The sequence below is a fragment of the Pongo pygmaeus genome, chromosome 18, assembly GCF_028885625.2.
Source record: "Pongo pygmaeus isolate AG05252 chromosome 18, NHGRI_mPonPyg2-v2.0_pri, whole genome shotgun sequence".
Taxonomy (NCBI): Eukaryota; Metazoa; Chordata; class Mammalia; order Primates; family Hominidae; genus Pongo; species Pongo pygmaeus.
The window spans coordinates 55,393,009-55,419,031 of record NC_072391.2 but is presented as its reverse complement, the minus strand read 5'-3'; the positions used below and the strand labels follow the sequence as shown (position 1 = coordinate 55,419,031).

At 42.3% G+C, this 26,023-nt stretch overlaps 1 protein-coding gene across 3 annotated transcripts in view; it reads right to left on the bottom strand.

The window, feature by feature from the left end:
- Nucleotides 1-26,023, bottom strand: part of CFAP263 (cilia and flagella associated protein 263) — an 86,857-nt gene that overhangs the window by 5,775 nt on the left and 55,059 nt on the right. For all 3 annotated transcript variants that reach the window (XM_054455106.2, XM_054455105.2, XM_063654316.1), the window contains 6 exons: nt 25,002-25,128; nt 23,692-23,853; nt 19,630-19,785; nt 18,238-18,318; nt 15,635-15,790; nt 10,556-10,663 (listed from right to left, as the gene is read on the bottom strand). In XM_054455106.2, coding sequence (XP_054311081.2) covers nt 10,556-10,663; nt 15,635-15,790; nt 18,238-18,318; nt 19,630-19,785; nt 23,692-23,853; nt 25,002-25,128 — 790 coding nt within the window. The remainder of the gene's footprint in view (nt 1-10,555; nt 10,664-15,634; nt 15,791-18,237; nt 18,319-19,629; nt 19,786-23,691; nt 23,854-25,001; nt 25,129-26,023) is intronic.

Here is a 26,023-nt window from a genome sequence, read left to right as displayed (position 1 = left end):
TTTAATTATAAGATATATATATAACATAAAATTTATCATCTTAACCATTTTTAACTATACAGTTCTGTGGCATTAAGTACATTCACATTAAGTACATTCACCACCATCCATCTCCAGAACTCTTTTTGTCTTGTAAAACAGAAATTCTGTACCCATTATACAATCACTCCTCCTTCCCTCCTCTCCCAGCCCCTGGCACCCACCATTCCACTTTCTGTCTCTATGAATTTGACTACTCTGGGTACCTCATATAAGTAGAATCAAACAGTATTTGTCCTTTTGTAACTGGCTTATTTCACTTAGCATAATGTCCTTAAGTTTCCTACACATGGTAGTATGTGTCAGAATGTCCTTCCTTTCTAAGGTGGAATGATTTTCCGTTGTATGGCTATACCACATTTTATTTATTTTGTTTATCCATTCATCCATCGATAGACACTTGGGTTGCTTCCACTTCTTGGCTATTGTGAAGAATGGTGCTGTCAACATGGGTGTACAAAAATTTGTTCAATTCCCTTCTCAATTCTTTTGGGTATATTCTCAGATGCAGAATGGCTAGAACCTATGGTAATTCAATTTTGTGAGTAATTCTTGTCTTTTAAATATTTATTTAAAAAATTATCATACAGTAAAATTAATTAGCCCTTTTAATAGAATGCATTTTTTTTAAATTAACATCAGCTGGGGACAGTGGCTCACGCCTGTAATCCCAGCACTTTGGGAGGCTAAGGCGGGCGGATCACTTAAGGTCAGGAGTTTGAGACCAGCCTGGCCAACATGGTGAAACCCCGTCTCTACTAAAAATACAAAACTGAGTCGGGCATGGTAGCTTAGGCCTGTAAACCCAGCTACTTGGGAGGCTGAGGCAGGAGAATTGCTTGAACCCTGGAGGTGGAGGTTGCAGTGAGCTGAGATCACGACGCTGCACTCCAGCCTGAGTGATAGAGCGAAACTCTGTCTCAAAAAAAAAATTTTTTTTTAAAATTTAACATTATCCTTTTAACTTGTATTTTACTCATTCTTTTGTTTAGGCAATACATTCAGTTCAAATGATACACTGTGGCAAGCTCCCATCCCACTCCTGTCACCCCGTCAGGAAGGTCTCCTGCCCAGAAGCATACACTGTTTTTAGGTTTTGTGCATCCTTCCAGAAATCTAGGCTTATACAAACATGTTTCCTTTTTTTGACCTAAATAGTAGCATACTCTATTCACTTTTATTCATTCAGATGTTTTCACTCAATAAATCTTGAAGATCTTTGTGTATCAGCACATGAAGAATTTACTCATTCTTTTTAAGCTGCATAATTTTCCACATGGATGTATCATAATTTAACAATTCTCCCACAGTCACTTAACTGTTTAATCTCTTGCTATTACAATAAACAATGCTGTAATTACTAACTATCTGGGTATACATCATATTATCATTATGCAAGTGAATCAGTAGGATAAACTGCTAAAAGTGAAATTGCTTGTTCCAGGGCAGTGGTTCTCAACCAGAGGCAATTTTACCCCCAAGGGGACATTTGGCAATGCCTAAAGACATTTTTTTGGGAATTAGAGGGGTGCTGCTGTCATCTAGTAGGTAGAGGCCAGCGATGCTACTGAAAACCCTATGATACGCAAGACATCCCCCTACAAGAAAGAATTATCCAGCCCCAAATGTCAATAATGTGTTTAGGGTGCAAAACCCAGCCTTAAGCATATGTGCATGTTAATGTTTGGTAAGCCATGCTAAATTCCCCCTTATAATAATAAAGACAATTACACTTCTGCAGTAATGTTTGAGACTGCCGGTTTTCCCTCATTCTCTCACTACAGTTTTATCGACTCTTTGATCTTTATCAATCTAAGAGAAGGAAAATAATATCCCAGCATAGCTTTCTTTTGTATTCCTTGTATTTGAGTGAGGTAGAACATTTTTCACATTTCAGTTTTTTAGCTTTTCAGTAAACTCTTGACAACTTTTGTCCATTTTTTCTATTATTAGTTTTTTCTTGTTGATCTGTAGAAGTTATTTATTTGGAGTTATTAGCTCCTTGTGGTTTTAGATACATTTTTCCTTTTGACTTTGCTTATGATCATTTTTGCTATGCAAAAAACTTTCATTTTTATATAACTCACTTTATTGATGTCATGGTTTCTAGGTTTTATATTTTGAAAGACCTCTTCATTTCAAGATTATATTAAAAATTTTCCCAGTATTTATTTTAGGATTTTAATGGTTTTATTACTTACATTTAAATCTCTGATATACCTGAATTAATTTCAGCGTAAGATATAGTTCCAACTTAATTTTTTCCTTAATGGTTACCCAGTTACCCCAGTTACCCCATGTCATTTATTCAATAATCTGGCTGTCCCTTGATCAATGCCATGCCACTTTTATCATAAAGGTATCAATATCAAAGCTTTATCAAATATTTATATACTTATGTGATCTGTATCAGGGCTAATTATAGGACCTTATAAATTTTTCTTTGATCTTCCAGCCTATTCCTGAGCGTGTTTTAAATATTGTAACTTTGTAACTTATTTCACTATCTGATAGGGCTAGTCTTCTCATTTACTCATTCAGAATTTGGGGATACTCTTTTTTTTACCCCCCAAAGGAATTTTTGAGTCAGTTGATTTAGATCCTTAACAACAAACAAATAAAAAAACCTTCCTTAGTATTTTAATTGGAATATCATATTTCACAGATCAACTTAAAGAGAACTAACATTTTTATTATGTTGAATCTTCCCAATATGGTATTGTCTTTTAATTCCTTGCTTCACAAAGCACAATCTGTGGCACTAGAAACACTTGGGAGCTGCAGACTCCCAGGCTGCCTACCCTAGACTTAACCACTCAGAATCTGCATTTTAACAAGATCCCCAGGTAATTGGTTTGCACCTTCCATTGTTTCAATACACTATAAAACAAACCAATAATTTAATTTTTATTAACTTGTTTTCAGAATGCAATAAAAAATGGTCAAGTGTTCAGTGAATAGCTCCTGTCTATTTAGCCTAAACAAACAACTGTGGAGAGACCCAAAGATGTGGGCAGAACCATCAATGCATACTCCTGTCCAGATGGTGATTTGAGAATACCTAAGATAAATATAATGAAGTAGCAAGAACGAAGGCATTAAAACATAAGTACTACAGTTGTGCGGGACATGCTGAGAAGACCAGAGACTATGATCCCCACCCAGCAACCCACTTGTAAAGCAGCAATGTCACTACGGGAAAAGTTGTCCACTGTCCCACCCCAGTTCCAGGGCAGCAGTGCAGAAGTTTTGCCCAGGGAGAGAGGCTGTGTATTTGTCTGTTTTCACACTGCTATAAAGAATTACCCAAGACTGGACAATTTTATAAAGAAAAGAAGATTTGATTGACTCACAGTTCTGCATGGCTAGGGGGGCCTCAGGAAACTTACAATCATGGTGGAAAGTGAAGGAGAAGCAAGGCACATTTTCACAAGGTAGCAGGAGTGAGAGCACATGCAGGGGAAACTGTCACTTTAAAAACCATCAGATCTCGTGAGAACTCCCTCATTATCATGAGAACAGCATTGGGTAAACTGCCCCCATGATCCAATCACCTTCCACCAGGTCCCTCCTTTGACAAATGGGAATTACAATTTGAGATGAGACTTGTGTGGGGACACAGAGCCAAACAAAATCAGGCTGTAAATCAGAGGGCTCTGGAATGCTGCCCAAGGGGACTCACTTTATTTGGAAGAGAGATGGGGAGCTCATGCCTAAGAACTGTGTGGGAAACAATGGAGTTTTTTAAGGTAAGCAATTTAGAGGAGGCTGGTAGTTCCATAACATTAGTAGCAGCAAGTAAAATAATAAACCAGCTATATGTTTAACAGAACAGCAAAAGAGACCACTAAGAAGAGCCCTCTGAGAGTTGGAGCAAGCCTCAAAGACTGGCAACACCTTGCCCCTGCAAAGGGTCCTGACTTTAATTGGATCAGAATGTAAAACAATTAATGTCTCAGGGTATTGTTGAAAGCAATAGAGCAATTAGCTAACAATTAATGAAGGCTGATGGCCGAGTGTGATGCCAATAGAGAAGACCAGCTGTAAGCTTAGTAGGAAGATGCAGAGTCAAAGAGAACTCAGCAGAAGCAACAATTATCCCTGGTCATCAGGGTGATTGTATCCATGACTAAGGCTGTACCATGTGAGGAGAAACATTAGAGAGTACTAACAGCAGGGGAATAGATCTAGTTTACTGATCTAGTCCAGCCAAGTCACTAAACAAGTAACAAGCAAAAACAATGACAAGCCCAAGAAAGGGATGGGAGGGACCAATATCAAGAATTGCTATATCACCTAAAATATACAGCTTCCAACGAAAATTATGAGATAGGCAAAGAAATAGGAAAGCATGATCCACCCAGGGAAGGCAAAATAAACTGCCTTTGAGGGACAGCAGATGGTGGACTTAGCAGACAAAGTCTTCAGAGGAGCTATTCAAAGAACCAAAGGAAACCATGTTTAAAGAATTAAAGTAATAATGATAATGTCTCATCAAGTAAAGAAAATCAATAAAGAGGTAGAAATTCATTTTTTAAAACACAGAAAATCTGGAATCTTTTCAATATGATGACTAAAATGAAAAATTCACCACAGGAGATTGGCAGCAGATTTAAGCCAGTAGAATAAAGCATCAGTAAACTTGTAGATTGATAGAGATTATGCAGATTGGAGGAGCAGAGAGAAAAAAGAACTAAGAAAAATTAACAGTCTCAGAGAAATGTGGAACACCACTAAGTGTACCAACATACAGGTAATGGGAGTAACAGAGAGAGAAAAGAAAAAGGAGTAGAAAAAATTATTCAGATATAATGGCTGAAAATTTCCCTAATTTGTTGAAAAACAGTAAGCTACACATACAAAGGGCTCAGCAAACTCCAAACAGAAGAAATGCCAATAAATCCACACCCAGACTCATCATACTCAAAATGTTAAATGGCAAAGCAAAGAGAAAATATTGAAAACAGCAAGAGAAAACAATTCATTACATACAAGGGAAGCCCAACAAGATTAACAGCTGACTTCTCATCAGAAACAATGAAGGCTGGAAGGCAATGGGCTGAAAGAAAAAAAACCCTGCCACTCAAGAATATTATATCCTCAAAATGATCTTTCAAAATGAAAGCCAGCAATCAACACACTCAGATCTTGGTTTCCAATGTCATTCTCAAATAAAAGACACCAAGCCTCCTTGGAGAAATGGTGGATTCTAGGACTGAGGCAGAAAATATCTAAGATGAGCCTAGAGCATCTTCTGATGCCAGAAAGGAAGTGCTCAAAAAAAAAAAAAAAAAGCCATAAAGATGAAGAGAGTCAAAGGGACACCAAATTCAACTGAAAGAGCTCCCAATGGCCAACCTGGAACAATTTGAGCAACAAAATAAATAATGTAATACAGTCACATGCCACAGAAAACATTTCGGTCAACAATGAACCACTTAATGAAGATGGTCCCATAAGATTATAACGCCGTATCTTTACTGTACCTTTTCTATGTTTAGGTATGTTTGGATACACAAATACTTAGCATTGTATTATAATTTCCTACAGCATTCAGTACAATAACATGCTTTTGTACATAGCCTAGGTGTGTAGTAGGCTACACCATCTAGGTATACCATCATAGAGTACACTCTGTAGTGTTCACACAGTGATGAAATTGCCTAACAATGCATTTCTCAGAATGTATCCCCATCATTAAACAATGCATGGCTTATGATATTATAAGCCAACATACAAAACAAATATCTGGCCGGGCGTGGGGCTCACGCTTGTAATCCCAGCACTTTGGGAGGCTGAGGTGGGCGGATCATGAGGTCAGGAGATTGAGACCATCCTGGCTAACATGGTGAAACCCTGTGTCTACTAAAAATACAAAAAAATTAGCCAGGTGTGGTGGCAGGTGCCTGTAGTCCCAGCTACTCGGAGAGGCTGAGGCAGGAGAATGGCGTGAACCCAGGAAGTGGAGGTTGCAGTGAGCCGAGATCGCACCACTGCACTCCAGCCTGGGCAACAGAGCGAGACTCTGTCTCAAAAAATAAAAAAAAATAAAATAAAAATCTATGAGTGGAAACTGATATAAATAAATGATGTTAAAAATAAATAAATGGGGGAGAATAGATAAATCTCCTATACAGAAGAATTCCAAATAAATTATGTGGAGCATAAATCCCCACTCCTTAAGTATGGACTGTACATAATGACTTCCTTCTGAAGACTACAGTATGGAAAGGAGGGAGAGTAACTTCACAGTGAAGAAATCTGTAACATACTATCCATCTAGGTGATCAAGGTTCACATCAATGATGAGTCATGTTGACAGCAGACTCCCTTGATATGATGTGATGTGAATGGCACTTTATGTCTGTGGCCTTCCTCCTCAAAACACATAAACCCCAATGTAATTATGAGAAAAACATCAAACAAATCCCAGTGGAGGAACATTCTACAAAAACCTGACAAGTACTCCTCAAAACTGTCAAGGTCATCAACATCAAGGAAATTCCGAGAAACTGTCTCAGCCAAGAGGAGCTTAAGGAGACATAGCAGTAAATGTAATGTGGATATACTGGGTGGGATCCTGGAACAGTTAAAGGACGTCAGGTAAGAACTAAGGAAATGTGACAAAAGCACAGACTTTGGTTAATAATACTGTATCAATACTGGTTCATTAACTGTAATAAACACATTGTACTGAGGTAAGAGGTTAAAATAAGGGAAACTGGGTAGGAGGTATATGTTGGTTCTCTGTACTATCTTCACAATTTTCCTGTAAAGCTAAAATTTCTAAAATAAAAAGTTTATTTTTGAAAAAAAAAGGAAAAATAAAGACATTCCCAGATTAACAGAAACCTACAGAAGTCATTGCTGGCAGACCTGCCTTACAAGAAATACTACAGGAAGTTCTTCAAGCTGAAAACAAGTGATACCAGACAGGAATATGAAATTGACATTAAAAAAGTAGTGCAAATAAAATTAACTGTATAATAGGTAATTATAAAAGACAGTATAATTGCATATTTCTTCACTTAACTGATTTAAAAAGCAAATGTATAAAAATACATATTTAATTGTATTTGGGGAACTATAACATATAAACATGGAGTGTAATTGACAGTAACAGCACAAAGGAGGCAGGCTGAAACAAAGCTGTGTTTGCATAAGAAACACCAGATAGTAACTCAAATTCACAGGAAGAAATGTAAATAAAAAGGTTAATATGATAAACTCTGTGAACATATTTCATCTCCTTTCTTCTTTCAGCTTTTGAACTCCTCGCTCACACTACTTAAAAAATTAACTCAAAATCGATTATAAAACCTAAACATAAGAGCTAAAATTATAAAACTCTTAAAAGAAGACAGAGGAGTAAATCTTCATGATATTGGGTAAGGCAATGGTTTCTTATATATGACACCAAAAGCACAAGCTCAAAAGAAAAAAATGGATAAATTGCACTTGTATCAAAATTAAAAACGTTTGTGTTGCAGACAAAACTATCAAGAAAGTGAAAGAAAATCCACAGAATGGGAGAAAATATTTGTGAATCTTATACAGATGATCCTTGACTTACAATGGATCAACTTAAGTTTTTTTTTAATTTTAAGATAGTGCAAAAACAATACACATTCAGTAGAAACCATACTTCAAGTACCGATATAACCCTTCTGTTTTTCACTTTCAGTACAGTGTTTGATAAATTACATGAGACATTCAACATCCTATTATAAAACAGACTTTGTGTTCGATGATTTTTCCCAGTTGTAGGCTAATGTAAGTGTTGTGAGCACATTTAAGATAGGCTAGGCTAAGCTATAATGTTGAGTAGGTCAGGTATGTTAAATGCATTTTTAACTTATGATATTTTCAACTTACAATGGGTAAGTTAAAAAGATAAATAACCCAATTATAAACTAAGCAAAGGACTTGACTAGACATTTCTCAAACAAAGATAAGCACATGGCCAATAAGCACATGAAAAGATGCTCCACGTCATTAGGGAAATTCAAATAAAAACCACAACGAGCTATCACTTCATACCAAGTAGGATGGCCATTGTTTTAAAAAAACTGAGAATAACAAAGATGTACAGAAACTGGAACCCTCTCATACACTGTGGGAATACAAAATGGGGCAGCCACTTTCAAAAACAGGCTGGTAGTTTTTCTAGGTGTTAGACATAGAATTACCATGAATAACCCACAATTCCACTTTCAGGTGTATGTCCAAGAGAAAAGAAAACACGTCAAGGGAAAAGAAAATATGTATCCACAGAAAAACTTGTACCAGAATGTTCATATCAGGATGACTCATGAAAATCCCAAAGTGGAAACCCAAATGTCCACCAACTGATGAATGGATAAATAAAATGTGGTCTATCCACACAATGAAATGTTATTCAGCCATAAAAATAAACAAATGATACATGATACAAGTGAACCTTGAAATGTTATTCCAAGTGAAAAAAGCCACTCATAAAAGACCACATATTGTATAATCTCTTTTAAACGAAATGTCCAGAATAGGCAAATCCACAGAGGCAGAAAGTAGATTAGTGGCCACCAAGAGCTAGAGGGTGGGAGTGGAGTGTGGGGAATGGATAAGGATCTTTTCTTTCCTTTTTTCTTTTCTTTTCCTTTCCTTTCTTTCCCTCCTTCCTTCCTTCCTTTCCTTTCTTTCCTCTTTCCTTTCTTTCTTTCTTTCTTCTTTCTTTTTATAAATAAATGTATTTAAGTAGTTTTTTTGTTTTGTTTTGTTTTGTTTTGAGACAGAGTCTCGCTCTGTCGCTGAGGCTGGAGTGCAGTGGCGTGATCTTGGCTCACTGCAACCTCCACCTCCTGGGCTCAAGCAATTCTCCTGCCTCAGCCTCCCAAGTAGATGGGACTACAGGTGCCCACCACCACACCTGGCTAATTTTTGTATTTTCAGTAAGGCGGGGTTTCACCATGTTGGCCAGGCTGGTCTTGAACTCCTGACCTCAAATGATCTGCCTGCCTCAGCTTCCCAAAGTGCTAGGATTACAGGGTGAGCCACTGCACCTGTCCTGTGGGGAAGGATTTCTAATGGGTGCAGGGCTTTTTCTAGGATGATGAAAATGTCCTAAAATTATCGTGTTGATGGTTACACAACTCTGTGAATATATTATAATCCACTGAACTGTACACTTTAAATGGGTGATTATATGGTATATAAATTAAATCCCAATAAAGCTATTTTCAAAACGTTAACAAGAAAACTAAAATATACTAAGCAGTGAATGTCAGGCTTTAAAAAAAATCAATTTTAAGTTTTACTTGTAATCTAATAACTATCAACACAAGGAAAAAATAAATAAGGACCACAGCAATTCTGCATTAAGAGAGTTCACAGGTTTTTGCTTTAACTTTGCTACTTGCCACTCTGTACTGAGATTGGGGGTTTTTTTTCAGAAGGTATTGGTTCTCCATCGAGAAAATGATGTGCATGTTTTGACAAAACTTAGATGTGAATAATCCTGTGGCTTTGGGGCTACTGAAGGCAAATTTGGGGCCACACAAGACAATGACACTAATAATCATACAAACAGTTTTAGAGGTTGACAAGGCGTCATTATATGTGGTCCTCTCTAGCCACTGCAACAAGGGCAGTAGATCTGTTTCACAGATGTGGAAACAGTCCTGTCTTTTTAAAAGCTTGTTCAAGACGAGCAATTGGCAGCACCAAAACCTGATGCCAGGCCTTCTGATCACGAGTCCAGCACTCTTTCTCCTGCACCCTCCCCAAAAAGTTCTCTTTGCATCACATCCTATGTGCATTTAAGTTAGGGAAATTCAGCTGTCAATGCTCAGCAAAGTAATGAGGGAGGTAAATTGCAATTTACACAGGCAAGGAGCTCAGATGACTCCATTCACCTCTTCACACAGTGACCACAGGCCTTGGAGTGAGCCCAGGAGAGAGGTCACAGGTCTGCTGTCCTTCAGCTGGTTTCTGCTACAGGCTACTCAGGATGTTAAGTGTCCAGCCTGGGTATCAGGCGAGATGTCATATGGTTATGACCTCTCTCTCTCTCTCTTCCTCTCTCTCTTTCCTCTCTCTCTCTCTCTCTTCCTCTCTCTTTCCTCTCTCTCTCTGTCTCCCCTTTACATCAAACATTCTATTTTGGCACATGTACTTTTTTTCCTATCAGGTACATTACTACATGCATTAAACATTTTTCCTGGGGTTGTAGACATGAAACATTGAATACTGTACTTTATAGGTCACGTAAGGAATTCCCAAATGTTATTTGGACTCTACGAAATTTTTGTTTTCTGAGATGACTGTAGAACCCAACCCAGCAGTAAAATGCGACACACCTGGACCGTAGGTCTCCAGGTGCCACTTTGTGCTTTGATGTCCCAGAGCTATTTTGATTTTTATGGTCTAGGCTTTTCTAGATAAACCAGCAAGGTGGCTTAGATCTTGATGGACCTTGACTCAAGCCCTTATAAACACAAGGAGACAAACATCAGAAATACCACATTTTGCCCTCTCCTACCTCCTCTACTTGTAGTGTTTCTTTTTCAATTTTTTCAAGTAGTTCTTTTCTCAGCAAGATCTCCTTGTCCAGATTGATGTATATTTCCATTGCCTTGTGAAGCTTGCTCTGAAATATAATAACACAGCAAGTCTTGAGCTAAGATGACCTCTCAGAACCGCAGGAAGGGGAGACAGCTCTTTGTTAATGAACAGAAAAGCAGGACCATCCAGAAAGTCCAAATTGCCTTTCTCACGGTTGCCCAGATTTTCCAAATCCTGATGTCTGAGAACTGGTGGGGGAGGAGAGGACCTTGGAGTCTTGTCCTCAGCTGGAGAGGCAAAGAAGTCAGGCACACGGGGACCTAAATCCTGCCCCACTACTCACTAAGGAGATCTTTGGGGAGGTCCCAGAACCTCTCTAAACTTGGGTCCAGTCACCATGTAGGGTTGTGGAGAGGCTTACAGGAGACAGCCTGGTAGAGTGCTGAGCACAGTGCCTGGCACATGGAGAACATTTGACAAACAGCTGCCATGACTATCTCATGTGGACGGAGAGTGGGGAATACCCCTCATGAGGTGGGTGCTACTGCTATCTCCATTTATAGGTGAGAGAACTGACCTTTAGGGAGGTAAAACCATTTCCCCAAGGTCACAGAGACCCGGGGGAGCCGGGAATTGAGCCCATACAGTGAGATTCCACAGCCCACAGGCTCCACCACCGTCTCATCGCCTAACGAGGCTGGGCCTGCTAGTTTTAGAGGAGTCCTGCAGGAGCACAGCCTTGCAGATTCCCACTGCATCATCTGCCCTTCACCGGCTCCTGCAGGCCTCACCCCTGCTTCTTAGATTGGCCCCCTTTTGACCACTCTCTCTCAGTGGGGAAGAGTCAGCCAGAGGAGCTGGGATGTGCTTTGCTGGGCAGAGGAGTGGGCCAAGGGAAAGACGCAGTGATTTGGGGAGCTGGCTCAACAAACCCTGAAAACCCACCCACCAGGCGCCAGTCCCTGCACCAAGCACTGGTCAGCGAAGCAAACTAGGCTCTGCCACCAGAAGGCTGGCTCACAGCCCGGACAGTAGGGGAGGGGCAGTAAAATAATTTCAAGAAGAAATGTAAGACTGCAATTGTGCCAAGCTGTGAGAATGCCAGGACAGTGGTCAGAGAAGGTGTTCCTGAAAAAAAAAATGTATATATATATATATATATATATATATATATATATATATATGCTGGAAAGAGAGCTGAAAGGTTGAGTCAGTATGTCTAGGTGAAGAGGGAAGAGAACATTCCAAGCTAAGGAAAGAACCGAGGAGAGGAGGATCTAACAGGAGCTGGGAGAGTGGGTAGAGAGCAGCAGGGCCACAGTCAAAGTGAAGGCAGGAGGAGGGGGCAAGGGCATTGCCCCAGGGTGTCAAAACAGAGGAGCCTAGAACCACCTGCCCGGGGGACCTTCTGGCACCCAGGGGCCATTCTCTTCCCCACTCCTATTTTCAGGCCTCCCTTCTTTAAGGCTCATTTCCTGTTCCATGTCCTGCAGGAAAATTGCTCTGCTAAGGAAAGCAAAAGTGAATGAGACCACACTGACCGGGTCAGGTGTGGGGCCGGGGAGACGCAGCAGGACTTTGCTGCAAATCCAGCAATTCAGGTGGGAGGAAGGAGAGCGGAGGGAAGACAAGCGGTCACCAACTTAGAGCGGCAAGGCAGGAAGGAATGGAGGTACAAGAGCAGCAGCGAGGCCATCACTGGCTCTGCTGGGGCAGGTCTCCACGAAGGCTGATGAGAGCGAAATTGGTGACGCTGAGTCAAGATGTGGGTCCCTTGAGGAGGCCACTTCTGTAAAGGACTGCATTCACTTTCTATTGCTATGTAACAAATTACCACAGACTTTTGTGGCTTAGAGCCACACCCATTTATTATCTCACAGCTTCCATAGGCTGGAAGTCTGCGCACAGTGTGGCCGGATTCTCCCCTATGGTCGCATCTGGCTGAAATCAAGGTGTCCGCCAGGGCTGTGGTTCTTGTCAAGGGCTCAGGGTCCTCTTCCAAGCTCATTTATTGTTGGCAGAAGGCACTTCCTTGAAGCTGTAGGACCAAGGCCCTTGTTTTCTTTTGGGCTGTCAGCAGGAGGTCGCTCTCAGCTCCCAGAGGCCCTTCTTGAATCCCTTCCATGTGGCCCCTCTGTCTTCAAGCCCACAATGGAGAAGACCTCCTCCAGCCATTTCTCCTCATGCTTCACATCTATGACTTCCTCTTCCAGAGAAACTCTGTTCTTTCAAAGGACTCGTGTGATTAGGTCAGGCCCAAGTGGGTGATCTCCCTGTCTGTAGATCAACTGTGCCATACAGTATAACCGAATCATAGAACACAACAGAACTTAACCGAATCCATCATATTCACAGTCCTGGCCAGAGATTATACAGGGTGTAGACACCAAGGGCCAGGGAGTCTTGGGGACATCTTAGAATTCTACCTACAAGGCCCCAGATCACTAGTTTACAGGCAGTCTGGAGTGACTCATCACAGCTGTAGTCACATGCTTACATTTTACCAGACTCCACCAGGCAAGGCTTGAGGGCATAAAGTCAGAGAAAAAGCTGCCACCCTGACTCAGGCTCACACATGAAACTCACAGAAGAGAAAAGCTCATTTCTGCCTGGTGCTGTCTAAATGGTATACCCTTAGCACTCAGCCTGGTGCCTACCCTCGTGGAGGTATTGGTACTTTTGGTATAGAGGAAAATTATTCTGCATGTCTTTAACAAGGTTTCATACTTTGGTGTTTGATATTTATTTCTTTATTTTCATTTTCTGATTGCCGGGAGAATGAATGTTTCATATTTATATCAAAGTGGCCCCTCCTGTCACCCTCCCACCCCTACCAAATACACACCTGTTCTGCAAGCAGTTCATTCAACAATATTGGCTAAGCACCTGCTTTAGCCAGGCACTGTCCTTGATGCTGGGGACATAACACATACTAGACAGAGCACCATCCTGGTGACACAAAACTTGCCTCCAAGAGGTGAAGAATCTTGCCCAGATGAAGCACCTCCCGCAGCAGAGCCCCCATTCAAGCACAGGCAAGGTCTGACTCCACAACTCAGTTGTTCTGCCTCCATTTCCCCCAGGAATGGCTCTCACTCTGCCCACTGTGGCCTGTGCTGCTGATCTCGGATACTGCAAGCAGTCTGCACTGTGTGTTTAGACCCATCCCAAAGAGGTCAGTCCTTGCAACCTGGCAGTTTGATTTTAAAAATCAGTAGCTCCATTTCTAAAACCCTTGGCTTTTCCCCCACAAGACCAGGCAGGCCCTGTGCTGCTTAATTGATTCCAAAGGATAAGATCGAGGTCCAATGTGATCAAGTACAACCTGCTCTCCAGGCAGTGAGGGCCTGGGAGTCACAGGAATTGGCTTCTTCTATAAATAACAGTGATCAGATAAGCTAAAAACTGATGAGAGAAGCTAAAAGTAGAAGATCTGTTGGATGTTTATGGCACATAAATTTCAGAATGCCAGCACATTGTTTTCTACATACTTTATGCTGGAAAAGGCAGTTGAGTGGGATACACACTGAGTTAGGTGGGATGAATACTGGACTGGGAGTCCCAGCTCTGTCAGTAACTTGTTGCTTGAATTTGGCCGATACTCTGCATTTTTTTTTTTTTTTTTTTTTGAGACAGAGTCTTGTTCTGTTGCCCAGGCTGGAGTGCAATGGCATGATCTCAGCTCACTGCAACCTCTGCCCCCCGGGGGTTCAAGCAATCCTTATGCCTCAGCCTCCCAAGTAGCTGAGATTACAGGTGTGCACCATCACACCCAGATAATGTTTTGTATTTTTAGTAGAGACGGGGTTTTGCCATGTTGGCCAGGCTGGTCTTGAACTCCTGGCCTCAGGTGATGTGCCTGCCTAGGCCTCCCAAAGTGCTGGGATTGCAGGTGTGAGCTACTGTGCCCTGTCTACTCTGCATCTTTGACCCTCGGTTTTTTCATTTGTAAAAGGAAAATGTTGAACAAAATAAACCTGGTCTAAAGACATTCATATTCACATTTTTAAACTGTGTGGGCCAAATAAAGCCCACCTGCGAGCTACCTAAGCCCACAGCCACCGTTGCCACCTGGGCACTATGTGAGGGATCGGCAAAACTTTTCTGTAAGGACCAGATAGTAAATATTTTAGGTTTTGCAAGCCCAGAAGCAAAATTGTGGGTATTGTGTACCTATATTAACAAGAGAAAAAAATCCTACCAATATTTTATTGATTCAATTCAAAATATAATAACTGAGTACAATACTTTAGAATATAGGTCTACTAATGAAAGAAATGGAATTTCTGGGGAAGAAACCAATTTTGCTTCATTTAGTTTCAAGTTAGTGTTTTCTATAATCAAACTGGTTATAAAGGTTCTTCTGTAATATCATTCTTAGCTCACAGGGCAGTGGGTGGGGACACACTGGCCTGCAGTTGCTGAATACTGCATTAGATGGTCTCTAGTAGGGTGACCAGATGGCCTAGTCTGCTGGGGCCAGGCCCTTTGTGTGCCTATAGTCTCTGCTTAATTATTAATAGTGCCTCTTTTCCCTCCCAAAAGGGTTCTGTTTGGATGATAAATTATTTAGTAGTTTTCTGATTTATAGCTAAGACTGCTTTCCTTTGCAAGGTTTTAAGCAGGAAAGTGCTTATAATGTGCTCAAATTAAACAGGGCTCTAAATGTGGTTAGTTCTCAAAACTCACCATGCATAAAAATCACTTGGGGAATTAACAACAACAATAAAAAACAAAACAAAATAAATAAGAGGCATGGCCCTCACCTCCTAATTCAATTAGTCAGGGTGGGACTAGGCATCTATCTATCTATCTATCTATCTATCTATCTATCTATCTATCTATCTATATGTTTGCTTGTTTTTTAAAGAAAAACTCTGGTTCTCATGCACAGCCAGGGTTGTGGGAGCATTCAGGGAATTTTAGGACACATGGCTTGACAGCGAGGGGGCACCTAAGTGCTGTGTGAAACTGGAATGCACAAGAACCTCCCTGTGGCCAGAAAGGTGAGTGTGGAAAGCCTTGGGGGAGCCCTAGGCATCAGGGATGGCCTTACTTTGTAGGCATTGAGAACCTGCAGAGTGTTTCCAGATGACAGCTTTAGCTGGGTCAGTTCTTGATTCCTTGCCTCAATTGTCTCGAGAAATTGAGCGTTCTCTATCTTCAACTGCTGAAAATCAACATCATGAAGGGCCTCACCCACCTCTTCCTTCTAGAGCTCAGAAAGATGAAGGAAAAGATGATACGTCAGTTGTGATTCTGAATGTATGGCTCACATCTTGCAACTCTTGACAAGACTTTGGAGGTCAGTCATCATTCAGTCATTCAACAAACACATATTGGGCATCTGTTTGGTCCCAGGCATGGTGTTAGGCACTGGGTATAGAGATTTAAGTAAATACAATGTTCCCTGGCCCCAGGCAGTGCATATGAGGGTTTACCAACAAGCCATTGACTCAACAGTGTGGTGCAGTGGGATGTGTTGTTCAGGGGGAATGTGGGGGAGTGGGGGCAGAGGGCACACAGAAGTCCCTAAGCCAGGCCAGGGGAGGAAGAAAGACCGAGTCACGCACAGAGGGCATCCCACAGTGGCTGGTGCCTAAACAGGGCTATGAAGGAGGAGTAAGAATCAGGCCATTTAAAAGTTGTTTTTAACATGAAAAACCCAGGACAAGCAGCCCACAGATTTCCCCCTCCTTTGATCATCTGATATTTCTGCACTGCAGTGCATGAGTGTATAAGGTTCCCTCCCTGACCTGGCCCACCTTACCAGCCCTGCCAGGTCTATGCCATTTTATATCTGTGGTAGACAACGGCCCAACTTGGGAACTGCTGTTCCTCACTCCCACGCCTCACTCATGCTGTCTGTCTTGTCTCCTGAGATTCATCTTCTTCCCCTTCCCAAAACAACACAACTTCCTTAAGCCCCAATACAACCATTCCTCCAGCTCCAATGCTCCCAACCTGTTTTCCACACCAGAGGGTGATCCCTCTCTCTGCTGAGCCCCTGGAAGCTTTAGCTCTGTGGTCCTTGGTATGTAGCTTCTGTATACAATTACACATACACACCTTTTCTCATGACACTGCTGCCCACTAGTCTATGAGCTTGCAAGGGCAAGGCCCGTGTCTGTGTTATCTCTGTGTAGCAGCAGCATTAAGGTTAAAGATCATCCATCTACTCCCCATCTCCAGCTTAAAGCCCCTCTTCAAGATGCCCATGCTTGCACGAACCTCCAAGTACCAGGAACTGACAATCTGCAGACAGCTCCACTGGGACCAGTCACTGCAGAATTTTTTCTTGCACTGAACTCAAATCTCCTTCCATGACACCTCCATCCACAGCCCCAGCTCTGCTCTCCCTTCCTGCTGCAACGCTGAGCACTTGGAGACAGTGGCTGTGGCCCTCCTGGGCCCTCTCTCCTTGGGCACATCAGTCCCAGGCTCTTGGATATGGTTTCTATTCCTGACATCTGGCTTGCTCTCCAATGTGAACTCAGTTTACCAATTCTTTCAAGGGTAGGGCTCAGCCTGTGACACGACACTCCAGGTAGGGGCTGCTCAGACAGCGTAGAGAAAGGCTACCCTTTCCTTGGTCTGGGCACTGTGTTTCTATGAATGCAGCCTAGGCCATAGCATCACCACCACCTGAGCTGACTTTATCAGGTACTCTACGGCTAAGCCATCCTGTACCTGAGCAGATATTTTGGGGGGTCAAAAGTGCAGGGTGTTACACTTGTCCTTCGTCACTTCATGCTGTTAAATCTGTCCCAGCTTGCTGAGGTCTTTCTGGATCCCAAGTCACTCAAGCAATAGTCTCCCAACATGTTAATTCTTCTGCCCAGTTTTGTGTCCTTTTCAGTAGCCCCCTTTGATGAGCATGCCACCAGTGCCCAAATTCAAGTTAATAATAAAAATATTGAGCTAGGAAAGGATGGAACCATGTTTGCCTTACTGCCTTTCATCAGGAGCCATTAGGGTCAGCTGACGGCGATGCTAGACACACCAAAGCACATATAACTGTGCCACCAGGCCATATTCCCAGAAAGGGCCAACAAGTATGTCTTGAGGGTCTTTTAAATTCACGCCAACTCTGTCTACAGAAAACCTCTGATTTGCCTGCACAGTCATCGTATGAGTTTCCTATTGCTGCTGTAAAAAATCACCACAAACCTGGTGGTTTTAATGCAAATTTATTATCTTACAGTTCTGGAGGTCAGGAGTCTGAAATGGGTTGGGAGGCTCAAATCAGGATCTCAGCAGGGCTGCATTTCTCCCCAAGGCTCTAGGGGAGACTCTGTTTCCTTGTCATTTCCAGCTTCTACAGGCTGTCTGCAGTCCTTGACTCCTGGCCCCTTCTCCCTATCATGAAAGCTCATCACGCTGATCTCTGCTTCTGTTATCATAGCTTCTCCCACCCTCCTGCTTCCCACTGATAAGGAGGGAGATTATATAGGGCCCACCCAGGTAATTCAAGACCATCTCCCCATCTCAAGATCCTAAATTAGTCACATCTGCAAAATCCTTTTTGCCATGTAAGTTAATGTATTCACAGATTCCAGGAATTAGGATATGGATATTTTGGGGTGGGGGTGGGAACCTTATTCAGCCTACCACGGTAACCTTAAAAAGAAACAGAGAGAGAGAAAAAGGACCACATACTTGCCTCAATTGTAAAAGCATTTTTTTCCTCTGAACTTTGAGAGAAACATTTTTCAAACGTAATTTCTCCTTCATATTATCCTAAAACATAAAGGCATATTTTAATGCATTTAATCCATTTCTCTCCTTTTTCCCATTGGTTTGAAAAGTGGATGGTTCTGGGGCTACAAACCAAACCTTGAGCCCTAACATTCTGTCACTTATTTTAGGTCCTTTTACTTCTACTCAAGCTGGGGCTGGTATGAAATTTCATGACCAAGAAGCAGAGGACACTGGTTTTGCACCATGCAAATTTTATATTGTTTTCAAATTCAAGATTATTTGGGTGTATGCTACTGTAGGGGCCTTTCCTGACAAAATGATCTTACAATTTTTTGGTCTTGTATTCCCAAGGTAGTTTACATAATTTTTATTACTCTTAACATATTAGGGTTAGTAACCCTACCTTGTCTCCAGAATCTAAAGCTTGATGTGTTGTAAAAATCTCTGGAAATGAAGGTTACCCCCCGCCCCCAAATTCTCCTTTTTTCTCATAACTGCCCAAGGTCCATCTCCTGATAACAAAGGATCTCAAAGAGCTTGAGATTCATTCACCCTGTAATCCCAGCACTTTGGGAGGCCAAGGTGGGTGGACTGTTGGAGCCCAAGAGTTCAAGACCAGCCTGGGCAACACAGTTGAGACCTCATCTCTATAACAATTTTTTTAAAGGTTTTTTTTTAAATTTTGAAAAAGAGATTTACCTGTCCTACTCCACAGTTACCTCTCTAGACAGGCTGGACCAGACCGGTCTCATACCTTTCTCAAGAAAATATATCAGATCTTGAAACAAATAACAAAACAAAAAACAGAGATCAATCTGAGGTACTGTTAATATACCTCCTGCCTGGCTGGTGTTAGCCTTGATAAACACGCATTTATTTATTTATTTATTTTTTCTGAGACAGAGTCTTGCTCTGTTGCCCAGGCTGGAGTGCAATGGCGTGATCTCAGCTCACTGCAACCTCCGCCTCCCAGGTTCAAGCGATTCTCCTGCCTCAGCCTCCCGAGCAGCTGGGATTACAGGCACAAACACCTCGCCCAGCTAATTTCTGTATTTTTAGTAGAGATGGGGTTTTACCATGTTGGCCAGGCTGGTCCTCCAGCTCAGATGATCCGCCCACCTCAGCCTCCCAAAGTGCTGGGATTACAGGCGTGAGCCACTGCACCCAGCCATAAACATACATTTTAAAACATGCATATACACATACACTTTCGGGGATGCAAAGAAAATCCGCATATGTGGGCAACATTTATGGTGGACCAAAGGGAGCTAGGCTGCTTCACATGGATGATTTCCATAACATCCCTGTAAGAATGTTTTTTCCCTTTCTAAGCTCTGTCTGCCAACTCACCCTCCGGCGGTTCATGTCCTCAATGTATTTCATTACTTTCTGAGTGGCCAAAATACTCCCTTTCTTCTTGGATATGGCTTTTAGAATATCTTTTTCAAACTCATGCACTGCTCTCGAAACTTCACTCCATCGAATTTCAGCCTCCTCAATGATCGCCTGGGGGAGTCAGCACAAAGAGAGAAGAATGTTTCCAGCAATCTTCAAGGATGTGTCCTCTAAGAAAACCTAAGTTCCCAGGCCTCTTTGTGTCCCAAAATATTATGTTTCTTCTCAGTCTTAGGAACATATCCTTAAGATACAAACTTGACTATATCAATGTTATTAGTTAAAAGCATTCTTCAAAAAAATAGAATCCATAAAAAGAGAGCAAACAAAAACAGGTGTCAGGTATCTATCTTTTTTTTTTTTTGAGATGGAGTCTCACTCTATTGCCCAGGCTGGAGTGCAGTGACACAATCTCAGCTCACTGCAATCTCCGCCTCCTGGGTTCAAGCAATTCTCCTGCCTCGGCCTCCTGAGTAGCTGGGATTACAGGCACCCACCACCATGCCTGGCTAATTTATGTATTTTTAGTAGAGAAGGGGTTTCACCAAGTTGGCCCAGCTGGTCTTGAACTCCTCACCTCAGGTGATCCGCCCACCCGGGCCTCCAAAAGTGCTGGGACTACAGGCATGAGCCACCGGGCCTGGCCAAAGTATCTATCTAAATATGTACTTCCATATTTGAAATTACTTACCCATTAAAAGTATCTGGAAGGATGTACATCAAAACATGAACGACAGTTACATCTAGAGGGATGGATTAGTGGGGAAATAAAGAGGCACTCTTATTATACTTCTGTTAGTTAAAAAAAAAAAGACGTTATATTTCCAAGCCTGAGTATTGGGGGGAAAAATGGAAAAAAAAATAAAGAAGATATTATAAAGTCAGGTATGGTGCCTGTAGTCCCAGCTGCTCAGGAGGCTGAGGCAAGAGGATTGCTGGAGGCCAGAAGTTCGAGGCTGTAGTGTACTATGATTGCGACCGCGAATAGCCACTGCACTCCAGCCTGAGCAACACAGCGAGGCCCCATCTCTTAAAAATAAAAAAAAGATGTTATAAAATGAATATATGTATTGACATAAAGAGATGTTGTTAAGTGAAAAATACAGTTTACAAAATAACATGACACTATTTTTTAGAAGAAATTCATATATGCATAGAAAATTATCTAAACTGTAGGAGGTAAATGGAAAGTCAACAGAAATTACCTCTGAGTGGTAAATTGTGAAAGTTTTCAAATGTTCTTTTAGCTTAACTGTATTTTTCAACATTCTACAACATAGATTGCCTTGAAATAAGAACACGCACACACATACATATTACTATAAAAAATAAAATGGAATGGTATCTGTAGCCAGATTGCAAATCATCCTAGTTCAGACTTTTTTTCTGGACACCAAGAAGCAAAAGCATTTTCACTGGCTGGCCTCAGGCTCCAGCCTCTTCCCAGCCCCATCATCTCCACATGGTAGAACATCAATCCACCTGAAACACTGCTTTCAACACGTTGCTCTCCTACTCAAGTATCCTCAGTGGGGTCCAGCTTTCTAAGACATCAAAGATAAACTCCTTGGCATGGCTGTCAAGAAATCATTGCCTTACTCAACCTGACTTCCTAAAGCAGCCTCCAAAGTAGCCTCTTCTCTAATCACACCGGCCTCCTCAATGTCATGAGCTCATCATGCTTGTGCCCACCTCCACTGCCTTGCCCATGTCATTCTCCTTACCTGGGGTGCCCTTCTTTCCCTGTGCATTAAACAGATGCCATCATTCTTCAAGATCATGCCAAGTCCCTTTTAAGCCCTACCTCCTCAACAAATTCTTTTTGACCGCTCTAGCCCATACTGATCTCTGATCTCTGCACTTGATGCTTACATTGCACAACCTAGCGGGTCAGGATAATGCTACCACATCCCAAGCTCCTTTAACTTGCTAGAATTCAACAATGCATGTTTGGAAGGAGAGACAGGAGGGGTGAGAGAGCAGGATCAGTTGATGTGATACAGACAGTTGCATCAATGGGAGACATGCGTCTACTGACTGGTCCCTCTTGAGACGAGTGTGATTCTGTGAATGCCCACATTTAGAAACAGAAAAACAGAAAACTTTGGAAATAGAACAGAAGTATCTACTTTTCATACAACATGGCCCTCAAATGCAAGCCAACAACGTCATCCTGTGGGCAACCGAATTAACCATGATGTTTCTTCTCTGGAGGAAACCGACTGTATTGGACTCACTAAGAGACACTACTGTATTGGTCTGTAACAGGGCATGAACCGTGGGCACGTGTGCCGTATAGAAATGCTGACCTAGGGGCCGGGCGCGATGGCTCACGCCTGTAATCCCAGCACTTTGGGAGGCTGAGGCGGGTGGATCATGAGGTCAGGAAATCGAGGCCATCCTGGCTAATATGGTGAAACCCCATCTCTACTAAAAATACAAAAAAAAATTAGCCGGGTGTTGTGGCGGCAGGAGCCTGTAGTCCCAGCTACTAGGGAGGCTGAGGCAGGAGAATGGTGTGAATCTGGGAGGCGGAGCTGGGATCGCACCACTGCACTCCAGCCTGGGCAACTGAGCAAGACTCCGACTCAAAAAAAAAAAAAAAGAAAAGAAAGAAATGCTGACCTAGGGACTTTTTACTCAATTCACTGTGATGGTTAATATTAGGTGTCAACTGTCAACTTGACTGGATTCAGGATGCCTAGATGGCTGGTAAAGTATTGTTTCTGGGTGTGTCTGTGAGGATGTTGCCAGAAGAGACTGATATTTGAGTCAGTGGACGGTGGGGGAAGATCCACCCTCAATGTGGGTGGGCACCATCCAATTGGCTGCCAGAGCAGCTAGAGCAAAGCAGGTGGAAGAAGGTGGACAAGCTTGTGTACTGAGTCTTCTGGCTCTCCCTCTTCTTCCCATGCCCGACAATTGCTTCTGCTCCTCCTGCCCTCGGACATCAGACTCCAGGTTCTTTGCCTTTAGACCCTTGGACTTGTACCAGCGTCTTCCTGGGGGCTCTAGGGCCTTCGGCCATGGACTGAAGGCTGCACCGTTGGCTTCCCTGGTTTTGAAGCTTTCAGACTTGGACTGAGCCACTATCAGCTTCTCTCTTCTCCCAGCCTGCAGACAGCCGATCGATTGTGTGGGACTTTGCCTTGTAATCTCCCTAATTAACTCCCTTTCATATATACATGTATGCTCTTGGTTCTGTCCCTCTCAAGAACCCTAATACACTGACTTAAACCTCAAACCCCTTGTTTCATTAAGAAATTATTGTAGGCCCGGTGCAGTGGCTCATGCCTGTAATCCCAGCACTCTGGGAGGCCGAGGCAGGCAGATCATGAGGTCAGGAGATCAAGACCATCAGCTAATACGGTGAAAACCTCGTCTCTACCAAAAATACAAAAAAATTAGCTGGGTGTGGTGGTGGGCACCTGTAGTCCCAGCTACTCGGGAGGCTGAGGCAGGAGAATGGCGTGAACCCGGGAGGCGGAGCTTGCAGTGAGCTGAGATCACGCCACTGCACTCCAGCCTGGGCAACAGAGCGAGACTCCATCTCAAAAAAAAAAAAAAAGAAATTACTGTAAAATTTTAAGAGCATTTAGGGTTATCATGGTTATGTCTTCTAAAAGAATTCATATATTAAAGATATATACTGAAATATGTACAGAAATTCACTAGGATTTACTTCCTAGTAACCCAGCCAGATGAAGGGAAAGCTATCAACCAAAACAGGCCATATGTTGATGATCATTGCACCCAGGTGTCGAATACATAGGGGTTTGTTGTGCTAGCCTCTCTACATTCGTGTATTTTTGAAATTTCCCGTTAAAAAAATGTTCAAAAATGTGTTGTCCCCACAAGCAGGTGGTAAGTTCCTTGAAGATAGGCCCTGGATTCACTTCATCCTACTTGTGTTTCTTCCAAAGCCCCAACAATCACATGAACCCACTCTAGGTACCTCTCAATGGGGTAGAGGTGGGGAGCCCAGACAGGACAGGCTGCGCTGGGAGGAAGGTGTACCTCGTGATGCTGCAGGTCGCGTTCCGCATTTGCCCTCGTGTGTTGTAAGTCATCCTTCATGTCCTCCACCTCCTTTTGTACCAGCTCAAGTTTTTGGTCGGCAGTCAGGCCTACCCCACGGTCCATACCGGTCCGGGATTTGGATCTACGCCTGCCTCGAAACTGCAACCCAAGAGAAACAAAGCCATTGTCAAAGAGGAATTGGTAATGAACCAGCCCAAGATAGGCATCAGAATGATCCTCTGACCTGCTAGAAGTTCCCTAGAGTGACAGCCAGGGAGAACAAATTCGTGGTAAAAGGATGCTGGATATTAGGCCTGAGCTGACATTTATTTCTCAAGTCATCCTAAGCCCCTGCACTAAATACTTCAAAGGCCTATGTTTGACAATGAAGTGAAAATAAATAAGGGTAAACGTCTTGAAGGTGGAAAGGCTGTGAACCTGCTACAGACTAGCATTCAAGTCAAAGACAGGGGAAAGCTCAGAGGTACTTCCTGAGCTGAACACAGGAAAGAAACTGCATCCGTGGGGGACTGTGTTCAGCAAAACAGACAAACAAACATCTTGGACTTTCTATGCATTTAAGGCAAAGGTCAGAAGTGGGTGGTCCAGGGTACATATGGGTTTCCTTGGCCCTCAAAGGATAAGCCTACACAGATAACCCCTTTGAGACAAGGGCCTGTGCTAGGCCCACTTTCCTCATTTAGGTGGCTGGCTGGGCCTTGTAAACAGTTGAGTCCCTCAATTTAAATGAATTCTTTTTCTTTTTTTTTTAATTTTTTTGAGACAGAGTCTTGCTCTGTTTCCCAGGCTGGAGTGTAGCAGTGTGATCACAGCTCACTGCAGCCTCAAACTCCTGGGCTCAAGCAATCCTCCCACCTCAGCCTCCCAAGTAGCTAAAACTACAGGTGCATGTCACCACATCTGGCTAATTTAAGAATTTTCTTTTGTAAAGATGGGGTCTTGCAACATTGCCCAGGCAGGTCTCGAAATCCTGGTCTCATGTGATCCTCCCACCTTAGCTTCCCAAAGCACTGGGACAGGCCTGACCCACTGCACCTAGCCAAAGGGAATTCTTTCAAGTAAACTAAGATATGCTGGGAGAATCAATCCACTATTAACTGAACCCAATTTCTTTCACAGTCACTTGAAAGAGAAACCCTAGAGGGCAAAGAAAAATCAAAAGTAAAACAGGGAGAAGGTCCCATGGTCAATTGGCCACAGAGGGCGCACCAAAGGCAGATATACAAATACCACTTGCATTTAAGGTGACATACAAAAAAAGAATGATCTAGATCTCCATTGTGTACCTGTGCATAATCTGCTGCTGATATTTTAATTTCTGATAATCGTGGAGGTCGCTGATCCCTGGGCTCCAGTTTAGCGTAATATTTCTCAAACATCTCAGTCTCGGTTTTCAGAGCAGAGTTGACATAGCTGCAAGACAGGGTACCTGAGTAAGTTCTAGTAATAAGAGTTTAAACCTCAAATAACTAGTGTTTAATAACTAGTGGACCTGCAAAACCCCTTAGCCTCTTGGTGCCTTAGTTTCCTCACCTATAAAATGGGTATAAGAATAGCACTTAACTTTTAGGGTTCCAATAAGGAAGACAAAGCCTCTGGCACAGTGCCTGACACATAGTAAGTGCTATATATTTGATATTTTTATTAATATGTTTAATGAGCCACAAAATTCAGAACACTAGTATTACATTGAAAATTCTCATAGGTTTCATCTTCAAGTACCATTGAACCCATGTGGGAGATTATTTCTGAATTACTATATATTATATATACATATATATTTTTTTTTATTTGTTTAAGAGACAGGTTCTTACTCTGTTGCACTCATTGTAACCTTGAACTCCTGGGATCAAGCAATCCTCCTGCCTCAGCCTCCCAAGTAGCTAGGACTGCAGGTGCACAATGCCATGCCTGGCTAATTTAAAATTTTTTTTGTAGAGGTGGTATCTTGCTATGTTGTCAAGGCTGGTCATGAACTCCTGGCCTAAAGTGTTCCTCCCACTTGGTTTCCCAAAGTGCTGAGATTACAGGCAATAATAGCCACTGTGCCCAACCTGAATTACTATATTCTTGAAGTTAAACACACCCACAATCTTCAGATGTTTCCTTTGGTTTATGTTTTTCAGTTCTTTTATTTCCAGTACCCAATAGATGAAAAGTATCAACCGGAAGTTTATCATAAACTCTGGAAAACTTTGAACAGAGGAAGAGATAACATACCTAGTTTATCCTGTATATGCCAAGATTATAACCTTTTTAACTTCTTAACTTCTCATATGTGTGTATGTGTGTGTGTGTTACACACACA